Source organism: Quercus suber, unplaced genomic scaffold (assembly GCF_002906115.3).
Source record: "Quercus suber isolate HL8 unplaced genomic scaffold, Cork oak 2.0 scaffold_866, whole genome shotgun sequence".
NCBI classification, from domain to species: domain Eukaryota; kingdom Viridiplantae; phylum Streptophyta; class Magnoliopsida; order Fagales; family Fagaceae; genus Quercus; species Quercus suber.
Genome location: NW_027070296.1, coordinates 38,814 through 52,507, shown reverse-complemented (window position 1 = coordinate 52,507; position 13,694 = coordinate 38,814). Strand labels below are relative to the sequence as shown.

At 31.3% G+C, this 13,694-nt stretch overlaps 1 protein-coding gene across 1 annotated transcript; it reads left to right on the top strand.

Annotated features, from left to right (window-relative positions):
- Positions 1–809: 809 nt before the first annotated feature.
- On the top strand, positions 810–9,343 carry LOC111994193 (2-oxoglutarate-dependent dioxygenase AOP3). The gene is made up of 5 exons (XM_024026065.2): positions 810–1,078; positions 1,184–1,251; positions 4,257–4,679; positions 6,702–7,026; positions 8,633–9,343. The coding sequence occupies exons 3-5, from the start codon at positions 4,315–4,317 to the stop codon at positions 8,870–8,872; spliced, it is 930 nt and encodes a 309-aa protein (XP_023881833.1). The 5' UTR covers positions 810–1,078; positions 1,184–1,251; positions 4,257–4,314; the 3' UTR covers positions 8,873–9,343.
- Positions 9,344–13,694: the final 4,351 nt, after the last annotated feature.

Sequence of the window (13,694 nt, the reverse complement as noted above, 5' to 3'; positions counted from 1 at the left end):
AGAAGAGGCCTAACATTCATCCATGAACAGGGGCGTTCTTATCAAAAAAAAAAAAATTGAATTCTTATCCATCTATTCTAGAGAGATGAGGAGTTGAAGAGCTAGACTGGTATATCACCAGATATTGTAGATAATCTTCTTGGTGTTGTTGGGCTCAGCTAAAGGAATTAGCTTGTGGTCTGGTCTGTTTGTGGTCTGTCTTGTTGCTTTTCTTTGCTTTTTTTTGTCAGGTCTGAGCTTTGTATTGGCTATCCTGTCTTCTGTTGAATGAAATGAATATTCAGCGAGGGTTTGGATACAACTTAAACCTGCATTTGCGTTTCCTCAAAGCGCATTTTCTCTTTTTTTTTTTTTTTTTTTTGCCTGCATTGTTGACTTTCAGCAACAATTTGTACTGTTCATGAATAGTGTATGCACTGTTTACGCACTGTGTATGCATTGTTCACGCAATGTGCATACATTGTTCACGCATTAAAAAATATTAAAAATATGTCTCACGGCATTATTCATACATTTAAAAATTATTTTACTATAATATTTTCAATAACAATCAGTTTTCAACAATAATAAATTGTATTTAAATGGACCTTCAGTTTCAAAAAAAAAAATATATATATATATATATATATATGTATAATTTTGTTATATATATATATTATATAATGTTAACGTGTGTCAGGAGACTGGAAATTGGAGTAGACTCATTTCTCAATCAGGTCTTGTCTCTTAAGTCTTGGTCTTGCCGCTTGAGTTTTACCCCAAAAAAAAAAAAAAAAAAAAAAAACGGGTACTTGGTTAATAGTTATCGCTTGAGTAACAGTGTGAGTTTGTAAGATATTTTCTTTTTGCTTTTTTCAGCCTCACAGGTCTTGTCTGAGACTGAGTTGTCTCCTACTCTCTTTTTGTACCCTTTAGAGTTTAGACTTTCCACTTCAGCTCTCAGTGACTCAGACAATCAGACTCACTCAGCAACCTTCGTTTTTCTTCCAAACCAGTGTTTCCCTCTCAATCTCAGGCTCTCACCTAATCAGTTTTCTCCTGTTTTTGCACTCAGTCACATAATATAGTTCTGTCTTTGGTAACTCTAATCCCTAATTTTTTTAGTTTTATTTTGAAGTCACTGAATGTTTTTTGTTGGTTCTAATTTTTTTTTTTTTTTTGGGTTATTTTCTTGTAATTTCAGGAGTAAATTTGAGAGATTCAGCTTCAGCCTAGTAAAGACTAAATCTCAGAGGCTTAAAGAGTTCCTGGGTATTTTCTCATACTATTTATACTTGTTTTGAGTTCACTAATGTTTGATTTTTTGTCTTTGCTGTTTGATTTTGTTTTAAGGGTTGTTTTGAGTTCACTAATGTTTGATATTATTATGCTAAAAATATTAATGTTAATGTTACTACCATGCTAGAATTCTCTTGTTACTTATGGTTGAGACTTATACTTTATAATTGTGTGTTTGAGACTTGATACTTTATAATTGTGTATTTAATATGGAATGTTGTGAGTCCTGTGACAAGTTGAGGTTTTTAGTCTTATTGTGGTTGAAATTGATAAAGAAAGGCCCAGGTAAAAAGAAGTCAAAATGGGCTCAAAATGCTATTTTTTTAGAGCCCAAAAGCCCAAAACTTAGAATAATAATTTATAAAAGCCCAGCCCACATATTGAAACGAACTGCACCGAGCCGCTAAGATTAACCGCACCTTGTGTGGACTGGTTCTTACCTTCCAAATGTGAGGTGCGGTCAAGCATAGGGTGAAACCGCACCCTAGAGACATGGTGCAAAAAATCTCTAAAAAACCTACCTAATCGGACTGTGTACACCCCTAAATGTACCCAGATGATACCATCGTTTGTTACAAGGTTGGTGATATTGACCTTGTATATTTCAACGAGGACAAATTTCTTGACCTTGTTTAGGATTTCACTGCAAAAATTCTTTATTTTTCAAAACATTTGGTTGCTAATGGGACTAACGCGTAGGGAAGAGAATAAGAAATCTGAAAGATAAAAGATAAAAAGTTGAGAAAAAGGCTACCAAATGAATATAAATCACTATTTATATCCAAAGAATTATGACCCTTCAATAGCCACATTTTTAGTCAATATGCATATTTTCGGTCAGTAGGCACCTTTCCATTTAGTAGGTACTTTTTGGTCAATAAACATATTTTCATTCAATAAACACATTTTCGGTCAATAGGCACTTTAAAATATATCCAATAAAAAGAGTTATGACCTTTCAATAGGCACCTTTTAGTATATCCAATATAAATGGTTATGACCTTTCAAATAAGCACCTTTTGGTCTAACTCCTCTTGCTTTATTTTGCGTTATTTTCAATGAGCCTCTCACGTCACTAGCTACGTAGCATTTAATAGAAATGCTGAATTTTAGACTTTTTATGTTGACTTCCAACTTCCGAGGTTCGAGTCCAAATCTTCTGTCCTACTTTTCTTACTCCATTTTATACTTCACCAATAAATACTTGCCACGTGTTCACCTAATTAATTAAATACTATCATTATTTAATGATAGTATTTAATTAATTAGGTGAACACGTGACAAGTATTTATTGGTAGAGTACAGAGTGGAGCAGGAAAAGTGGAACAAAAGATTTGGACTCCCAAGGTTCCCCCCTCCTCGTAACTAACGTATAGTTTTTCTTTCTTTTTTGTTTTTTTAAGATCCATATTACTCTTATTGTGTGTGGGGTCCACCCCCTTGTGAGGGGGAGGATGCATGTTTTCAAAACATGCAATACTCCCTACCAGGTTCTAACTCCTCTTGCTTTATTTTGCGTTATTTTCGATGAGCCTCTCATGTCACTAGCTACATAGCATTTAATAGAAATGCTGAATTTTAGACTTTTTATGTTGACTTCCAACTTCTGAGGTTTGAGTCCAAATCTTCTGTCCTACTTTTCCTACTTTATTTTATACTTCACCAATAAATACTTGCCACGTGTTCACCTAATTAAGTAAATACTATCATTAATTAGTAACTGTATTATTAATTAATAAATAATGATAGTATTTAATTAATTAGGTGAACACATGGTAAATATTTATTGGTGGAGTACAGAGTGGAGCAAGAAAAGTGGAACAGAAGATTTGGACTCCCAAGGTTCTCCCCTCCTTGTAACTAACGTATAGTTTTTCTTTCTTTTTTGTTTTTTTAAGATCCATATTACTCTTATTATATTCTAAAAAAATTAACTGTTAATTTGTTAAAGGTAAATTTGATGATTAAAGATTAACATATTAATTGATATATGGGCCTATAATTTTCAGATTGTTAATAATTTATATGATTTTGAACCATAACACACACACACATATATATATATAACAGCAATACCCTCAAAAATAATACACTTATTATGTACTAATAGACAAACCAAAACAGTATTCAAAACATTTTTTCTTCTTCTTAGAGACAAAGAATCAATTTCAAACCAAGGTCTCAAATTAATGATAAAAGACCATATGAAGTAAGTTAACTAAAACCTACTTATAAAATAACAAAAAATACTAAAAACACAAACTACTTTATAAATGATTGTTGTAGTGGGTGATTATTGGTTATTAGTAAATAAAAATGTAATATTAGTAGTGAACCTAAATAAGAACCAATAAAAATTTGGCGGTTTGTAAAAATGTAGTAAAATAATTTGTATTTATAGCATTACTAAAAAATAATTATATTTAACTATAAATAAATTGTATGTAGAGAAAAGTTAACAGATTTCCTTAAAGCATTGATTTAGAAAATATTTTTAAAAATTTTTTATTAGAAAGTATTAAAAAGTAACTAATTTTTTTTTTAACAATTTTATAAATTTTCTATAAAAGTAGTCTTTTTTTATTAAAAAAAAAAAACTATAAAAGTAATATTTAAACTTAAAATAATTTATTAACAAATATCTTAAGTCGAGTCCAAATCTTCTATCACACTTTTCCTGTTTCACTCTATACTCCACCAATAAATACTTGCCACGTATTCACCTAATTAATTAAATACTAGCATTATTGACTTATTAATACTATAGTTATTAATTAATAGTAGTATTTAATTAATTAGATGAATACGTGACAAGCATTTATTTGTAGAGTATAGAGTGGAGCAAGAAAAGTGGAAAAAAAGATTTGGACTTGTCTTAAGTCACCATGAACTAAACTCTTCTAATTATGTGTAAGTGCCAATTTTGCCCTCTAGATACTACACCGCTGACCGACACCTATAAATAACATCCCACACAGCTTTGCTCCTTCGCAGCACTCAAACTTCTTAATTATAAGGTGAACGGAAGAAGAAAGCATGGCCATCCAAGCACAAGCAAAGATTCCAGTTGTTGATTTCTCAAACGAGGACCTGAAGCCTGGTTCAAGTTCATGGTCCTCAATGCGCAGAGATGTTTGCCGTGCACTTGAAGAGTACGGTTGCTTTGTAGCAGAACTCGGCAATAAAGTCCCATTAAAGCTTCACAACACAACCTTTGGCGCAATAAGAGAGTTGTTTGATTTCCCCACAGAAACCAAAAGGAAATTACCTTCCGAAAGGCCTGGCCATGGCTATTTTTCTAAAGCTTTTTACGAACGCTTGGCGATTGATAATGGAAACTCCCCAGAAGAAACTCAAAAGTTGACCAATATCTTCTGGCCCAACGGAAATGTTCACTTCCGGTAATAATCCAATCATCTTATCTACTTTTCTCAAAGATCTATAATGCAAGAATCAAAATAATATATATATATATATATATCTCTGTGTGTGTGTAGGATTTTTTAAACTTATAAATAGATCAGAAAATATTGTCTCATGCCAAGAGTTTTAGAATTAATTCTAAAACCAGTTCCTAGTGTTTTTAATGAAAGACAAAAACTCTTGGATACAGACATAACAAAAACTCTTGGTATCCAAGATAAAATACAATACAAACCCACAAGCTCAATATAGGTTTAAAACTTTAAATATAAGGTTTGGTTAATTGGACCAATAATTTACATATTCATAATAGCGAAAATTTCGAAATGGTGTATACTGGTATTAAACTGTATCAAAATATTTTGTTTCTACGACTCAATCAAAATGGCGTCCGATACACTATTAATCCTCTTGTTATGTACACACAATATTAATTTAAAATATGAAATGAGCAGTGGCAAAGTCAATAGTTTATATTTGGGGGGTTAAATCAGAAAAGAGATAATTATATACTTTATGCATAACTAACTTGTAACCTCGTGCATATGCATAAATACACTTAAGGATATATAATAAGATGTATAATATAATTCATATATATATATATATATTTAAATACTATTAATAGTCATTTTTATATTTTATTAATTCTTTAAAAAAATTGTAAGAATATTATTAGGTATAAAATGTAATTTTTTTTTTTTAATTGTAAAACACTTTTTTTATTTTAAACTCTTTAGTTTTTGTATTTAATAACTCACTTGAATGAATATTTTTTATATGGTCTCACATTTGATTCTAAAATTAAGAAATAAAACGTTTTAAGAATAAATAATATAGGACACAAGGCGTAAAATTAGAACTCTAATTTGGAATTCTAATTTGAATTTCTCTAAGTTTCACCTATTATATATATATATATATATGGATAATAGTCTAAATAGTACTACTATAAACATATATTTTTGAGGTTTTCAATAGCTAAGTGTTTTATAGCTCAATAGTTTTTAATTTCTCAGTAGGCCTAGATTATCAAATTAAATTACAATCTATTAAGTATTATAATTAAAATAAAATTTTACTAATTGGTTAAAGATTGCTAAAAAATAGACAAATAGTAGTCATTTAATGATATAAAATATAATCAAATAAACCAATCAAGTCTTCCATTATTTTATTTATTTATATGATATATTATATATTCTTATCAAACTAATACTAGTTCATTATATTATATGTTATATAAAATATCTTCTTCTTCTTTTCTTAAATAAAAAAAGAGGGAATATAAGAAGAAGAATTCGTACCTGCGAATGGAGAAAAAAATAGTTACTTCAAAAAAATCAGTAAAGAACTAGGGGAGAGAGAGAGAGAGAAATGAAGTTACTAATATTAATTAACATTGCTAAGTGTATGGTTTTCAACCATACATGTGGACAGTACCCTTCTTGGAATTGAAGCGAGGACTTAAAGGCACTACAATATTGTCAAACACAGCCATCTCTACCATCAACGCCAAAGTAAGCTAGAAGTAATGGTTTTTTTTTTTTTTAAATCTTTTCTTTTAAATGTGGAATGAGCAAAATTTTGAATTTTTTTTTTTCTTTAGATAAGTGTTAAAAACTATGCGTTTATCATAAGTTGATGAATAACCAGTTAATTTAAGTTATTGATATCTAAAATCTGTCACTAATCATTAATAGAATTTTAACTTTAACAATAAAATTAAAAATAACTGCATGAGGCGGGAGGGCCAAAAGAATATCTACTTGAATTTCTTTCTAAAAAATTGGGATAACTCATATAGAAGTTCATATATTTCAACTTTTTTCAAAAAAAAAAAAATTGGGGGGGCCAGGGTTCCCTTCAGCCCCAATGTGACTCCACTACTGGAACTTAATAATGTATACTAACAAGTGTAAGAAGATTAATGTTCTAAATTTTATACTTTTTTTTTGTTGTTTTTTTTTTTTTTTTTTCTTTTTCCTCCTTTTCATTAGTGAAAGTGCTGATTCATATGTGAAGCTGATGGAGGAATTAGATCAAATGGTGATGAGAATGGTGTTTGAAAACTATGGCGTGGAGAAGTACTATGACTCTCTCACGGAATCAGTCACTCGCACTCTCGGCTTTATAAAATATAAAGAAGTTCAAAATACCGCCAGTGCCTGCAATGCCCTTGATAGACACACAGACAAGACCTTCACCACCACACTTCATCAGAATCATGTAAAGGGTCTTGAGATAAAAACAAAGGACGGCCAATGGCTTGGTTTTGATTACTTGCCTTCATCCTTTATATTATTGGCAGCTGATGCACTCCAGGTGACTTACTACTTTTACATGTCAACAGCAAAAGATTGATCTTACAAAACTCATACCAACATTATTCTCTTTTCTTAAAGAAAATACTAAAGTTACTATAATTTTTTTTTTTTTTTTTTTTTTTTTTTTTTTTCTTTTTCCTCCTTTTCATTAGTGAAAGTGCTGATTCATATGTGAAGCTGATGGAGGAATTAGATCAAATGGTGATGAGAATGGTGTTTGAAAACTATGGCGTGGAGAAGTACTATGACTCTCTCACGGAATCAGTCACTCGCACTCTCGGCTTTATAAAATATAAAGAAGTTCAAAATACCGCCAGTGCCTGCAATGCCCTTGATAGACACACAGACAAGACCTTCACCACCACACTTCATCAGAATCATGTAAAGGGTCTTGAGATAAAAACAAAGGACGGCCAATGGCTTGGTTTTGATTACTTGCCTTCATCCTTTATATTATTGGCAGCTGATGCACTCCAGGTGACTTACTACTTTTACATGTCAACAGCAAAAGATTGATCTTACAAAACTCATACCAACATTATTCTCTTTTCTTAAAGAAAATACTAAAGTTACTATAAAATTATTTACAAATTGATGTGATAATTAATTTGATAAGTATCACTTTAACAACTTATAAATAAGCATTCAAATTATTTTTCTGTGATGGATGACATACTACCTCCGTCCCATTTTTTTTATCCTCTATTTCATTTTAAAATGTCCCAAAATATTGTCCTGTTTTTAAAAATAAAAGTCATTAGTTTATTAATGTTTCTATTATACCCCTATTAATTTACTAATTCAATTTTTTGATAAATTTTTTTAAAAATAGTTTTGAAAACTTATACATTTTTAAAAGGTAGACAAGACAATAAATGATGTTTCCTTAAAAAGTTTGACTTTTCAAACAAGACAAAAAAAAATAGAATGGAAGGAGTATCAATTTATATAATTTATGCCAAAAAAAAAACTCTTTTTTTTAAACAGTATTATAGAATATTTAATAATATGAAATCACTTTATATAATATTGGTAACCATGGAAATTATAACTAAAGGTCTAAAATATTCTAGTATAATATGTCCTGTTAACAGTCATTACGAAACTAGAGAAATTAATTGTTATTTTCTTAAAAATAAAATATTAACCGTGAAATGAAATAGTATCTTTTTAATAAATATATTAGTCGCTAAAAGGAGTATTTATACTTCAAAGTGAAAGAAAAAATATTCAAAATAGCTAGTTTCTGTCAAAAAATTACAAGAGGGATTTCCTTAGGGTGCCCCGAAAGTGTTGATTACAATACTTAAACCAAAACCTCATGAATCATACGAGACTTGGCAATACTTTGAATTTTATTTAGTTCTTTGTTGTTTTTGCTATAAGGATATGATCAAATATTCGTCTTTCTAGAATTAGTAATTAATAGTAGTCAATTGTGCCTCCTAATATTGTAACCATTTGAATAAGTTGAATCATGCATTCCAAAATTGTCTTCTTTTTCTTCTTCTTCTTCTTTTATTATTATTATTATTATTTTTTTTTTTTATAGAAAAAATTGTATCAATTATAATTTGGAGTGATGCATGTTTTACTTGACCAAGGTATGGAGCAACGACAGAATACCATCTTGCATCCATCGAGTTCAGATCAGTGAAAACGAGACGAGAACAAGATACTCATTTGGGTTGTTTACATTTTACGACAAGACAATAAGTGTGCCAGAAGAATTAGTTGATGAAGAACACCCTTTGAGATATAAACCACTAAATATTTTTGAATATCTCAAAGCAAATGTTGGTCATGGTGGAGAACTGTCAATCAAAGCCTATTGTGGTATTTAAACTCTTCCAATCCAAATTAAGAAATGTGTCCAGTGGATATCTCAACACCTTTAGTGATGCACTTTGTGTGGTGATTAGTAACTTGGTTTATTCAAATCTCAAAAGGGATGGGATCCCCAATTCTAGTGATAGTGTCCATTTAAAGAATATGATTCAGAGTGAAATAAATCTATGGTTTAGATTTTGCCGACTCATTTGAAATTTAACTGTGGTAAACTAAACTAGAGTTAATGAATTGGCAAAATCTAGATTCTAGATGTTTTCCATGTTGAATTGTTATTTCTAAGTGGACACTCTACATTACGTTTTGATTATTATTATTTTAGAATCATTTCACTTTGAAATGGGATATATATAAGAATGTTTGAATAAATAAACATTTATGTACTCTTAAAATAAATATCTTCTAATTGCTTGTTTGGAAGGATGCATAATAAATTTGGTCCATCCATATGGGTGGTTTCACTTTTACATGGACTGAATTTATATTTTATTTTTTCAGATATTTTGACAATTGAGAGAGTGGGGATTTGAACCCAAATGTCTCTGTTAGAAATATTAGGAAGTGTCAATTGAGTTCTAAGAGTTTTAGGCATGGACTAAATTTGTTGCAAAATTATGCATTTTGAAAAGTATAATGATATACACTAAATATGAAGTGCAAGAAAAACACTTTCCCGTTTGGAGAAAAAAAAGGGACTATTGACGTTCCAAAGGGGCCAAAACTGACTAGAGTACACTTATCACCGCCTCTATTAAATTATTTTCTTTGTGATTATATTGATTTTCTTTAAAACAGGTACAATTTTGATAGAGTTCCTTAATTATTTTCTTTTATGAAAATATACCCCCCAAAATGGAAATTTATTTTGTATCTTTAGGTCAGAACTTGCACGAAAAATTAAGTGAAAAATTGACTAATTTGAGAAGAAGAAAAAATGTAATTTGAAAAAAAAAAAGGTCAATGATTGGGAAAGATAAATGGACAAAGAGTTAGGTTACTAATGTCAGCATTTTTTGAAGTGTGAAGTTTATTTATAGTAGTGTGAGAGCATACGCATTAGTATAGCTATTTTAATATTTTAGTAAATATATAATTAAAGACACAAAAAACAACACATCAGTTTCAATATTTTCTTCCACAATTTTAACATTGTGGTGTGGCGTTGCATTGTTCCTCGTTAGAGGATAAAAAAAATGAAAAAACCTTTATTTTTCTCTGCTTTCTTCTCTCTCTTCCCTATCACTAGCATTTATGTCTCTACCCAAAACTAAGGGGATGTTTGGATTAGAAGTATCTCAAAACTTATTACTCATAACTCAAAACATATAACTCAAGAACATCACTCATTTCTCAAAACCCAAAACTAAAAATTTTTGTTTGGCTCCAATATCTCAAAACTGTGCCCCCACATCTCAGTACTCAATTTTTTCACTTTTTGGTGGAGCCCACAGCCTACATAGGTCAGAAGGTTGGTTTTCTCTCACACATTCTTCTCTCTCCTTTCACCTAAAACACTGTTTTGTCTTTGTATCTCCACAAACACACACACACCGAATGTAAGAGAAAGGTTTGTGGTTTTTTCTTTTCCTTTTCCTTCTCTATACTTCTGCCTCCATATCTTGAAGACCCATCACCTGCAAACAGCATTACTGAAATATCAACATTTTCACAAATGTCACTAAAACTATTTTATAAACTCATCAAATACATAAATAAAGAGGCCTTAATTGCTTTAATAGTGATATCTTCACATACACATTGGATATATATATACATCAAATACATAAATAACCTATGCATTATAAACAATTCTTTGACATAAATAAACTAATCAAATACATAAATATCAATTTGATCCAAGAGAAAGAATAAACCCAATTGTACACTTTGTTATTAGAAAGAAAGCAGCCACTCTTGTCAAGAAGAAATGACCATAGATATTGAATTTATAATAAATCACATACAGAGTCCCTTCAAGTGATTATAAAGGAGTGCTTCAAAATATGAAATTTTTGATAAACCATCAATATAAAAAAAAAGAAGGGAAATAGAAGTAACAAAATATTTATTAAAGACTCAGCACACACAATGGCAAACAAAGTCACAAAAAGATGGGATTTTTAGCATAAACCAGTGTTGGCCCATACAATAACCCATAACATATACCTGAATCAAAGTTTCTCAATCCACATTTCATCACAAACAAAGCCGATTATTTTACAAAACCCATTAGACACAAATTCCATCAGACACAAATTTCATTATTTTACAAAACCCATCAATGTTTAGAGAAATTGAAAAAAACATTGAAACACAAACAAAATCAAAACAAAGCACTTGAACAAAAACTTTGAAATACAAACATTGAAATTTAGTGTAACACAAAACAAAGCAAGGTGGGTTTACGGAGGGAGAGAGAGAAAACGTGGTCACCTAGGCAGAGGTCGGATTCTCAAACCGATGTCGGCGCCGGTATCGGATGTGTCAGGGTGTGCTTGTTTCGGGCTGGGACTCCTTCTTCCTCTCACTTTGTGCTGGGTTAAGAGTAGCTTGTGAAAAAAATGGAACAAGTGAGAGGTCTGAGCAATAAAAGAAAAGGCAAAAGTTTGAAATAATGGTATGTTGGTAGAGGTGGGTGAGAGGTGTTAATGGAGAAGCAGTAAATGGAGAAGGAGTAGGAGTAAAAATGGAGAAGGTGTAAATGGAGTAAATGGAGAAGTCAGAGAAGTAAAGAGAAGAGAGGAAAACAGAGGTCATAACTGAAGCTAGAGCATTTGGCATAGCAAAAGCTTCCAACGGCTCTGAGGATAATGTGACCATACACTGAAGAGGGTCCCACACGTTTGCAATTATTTACGAAAAATGCCACAAAACTCATATTTCAAAAAGTGAAAATAGCTTCTAAGGGGTTCTCATTTCTCGTCCTCAAAATTCAAAATTTTGAGATATGAGAACTAGAAACAAATGCTAGAAACTAAACCAAACAATATTTCAGCTGGTGGGTCCCACATATTTCCTCTTCACTTGTGAATTAAAAACATAAATATTCCCCATAGTTGTTCAAAACATTTTACACCCATCTCTTAGCCATTACCCAAACCCCATTTGCCAAATCCAAGATAAAATAATCAAATCTCAAGAATCAATAGAAGAGAACGCGTCAACGATTCGATCTTCACCCAACAAAAAATGGGACTTCTTCAACCTACACATTGGATCTAGAATTTCTTTTGGGGTTTTAATGTCAATGATGTGGGTTTGTTGGATTTGATCTTGGATCTAGTTGTTTGATTTGGGAGTTTTAGTTGTGATTGTGTTTGGGTTTTGTTGTATATGGTGTTGTCGTGGTGGTGTCCTGTTGTGGTGGTAGTTTTGTGCTGTGGTGGATTGGTGGTGTTGGATGTTGTTCTTTCCATTCTGACCTTGTGATTTATGGTTTATTATGGCTAGTGTGGTGACTAGATCTTTTATCTTCATTGCATAGTGTGGTGGCTGGCATATGCGGAGAAGAGAGAGGAGATAAAAAAATAAATATTTGAATAAGGTAAAAGGTAAAGTATTGAGTCTGATGTATTTGTATAAAACAAATAGATAGTTAAACTAGAAAAAGTAGAGTTTTTTGGTTAGTTTAGCTAAAATTTTGAGGAAACTGATGTGAATGCTCTAAGAGACCATGACCTCGGGCCATTTGGTTTCATTTGGTCTAAACCAATGTGAATGAGTGAGATTATTATTATTATTTTTCTTTTAAGTAAAGGAAATTTTGTTCAAATCATAAAATATATCTGTCCAAGTATACATGAAGTATACAACTGGGAACCAAGTCAATCAAATACACAAATTCAAGTATACATCATAGGGTTGTAAAGAAAATTGAGAATCCAAATGCACCGACCTAAACTGCCCAAACTGAATTCAAATTTTCTATTTTTCTTGGTTTGATTCGGTTTGATTTCATTTTTATTTTTGAAAAACCAAAATTGGTCAATTTGGTGTCAAATTTAGAAAATATTAAACTGACCGAGATCAAAATCAACCAATGTTGTAGGCATAAGCGCCCATGATGAGTGGGTTTCCTCTTGGGAAGTATGCCTCGGCTTGGAGTGGACTGGATGAAGGGTGATAATAGAGTCGCCACCTAAGAATACTAAATCCTTGTTCCTTGGATACAACCTTTGACTGGAAGGACGGAAAAGTAGAAATATGGAAAATGAAGTTAGTATAAATTTACATATAAAAAATGTGTTACTTCCAATCAAATATATATGAAAGAAAACTAAATTTTTTCTATCATTGTGTTTTTCTAAACCTTCCTAATTTTTCATCCTCTTATTTTTCTACCCTTCTAACCAAACAGACCCCTTAGGGAGTGGGGTTTTATTCTTTAGTGGGTCGGCCTTCTTTTTGTTCAAATGGGTTCAACGCTTTGGATGCGCATGGACTTCGGAAATGCAATTTTCCCAATGATTGAACTAGACTATTTTGTGTAAGCACAGGGGCAATTATTGGGGAAGCCCATTCCATGAGGTATGAGATAAATAATGTTGGTCTAGAGGCCTTGAAGCATTGAATAAAATGACTTGTGCCCTATCCGTAAGGTGTGACAAATATGATTTGAGTATGAAGACACAAGATTTGGGCAATGGGCTAATCCATGAACTTGAGCACAATATGGCCTATGAGCCCAATACGTAATATAGAAAATGTGGACCTTAAGCCCATCCTATGAATTGAAAATTTTGTTGGCCATGATCCTAATCTATGCAGTTGAATAGAATATGGCCTTCTCGGGCATTAAATATATTTAACCCATTATTT

Bases quoted from the DNA above. Each gene is read 5' to 3' on its own strand.
- LOC111994193 (XM_024026065.2), top strand. From the start codon at position 4,315: ATGGCCATCCAAGCACAAGCAAAGATTCCAGTTGTTGATTTCTCAAAC. The intron at 4,680-6,701 runs GTAATAATCCAA...CCTTTTCATTAG, and splicing joins AACGGAAATGTTCACTTCCG to TGAAAGTGCTGATTCATATG. The intron at 7,027-8,632 runs GTGACTTACTAC...TACTTGACCAAG, and splicing joins TGGCAGCTGATGCACTCCAG to GTATGGAGCAACGACAGAAT.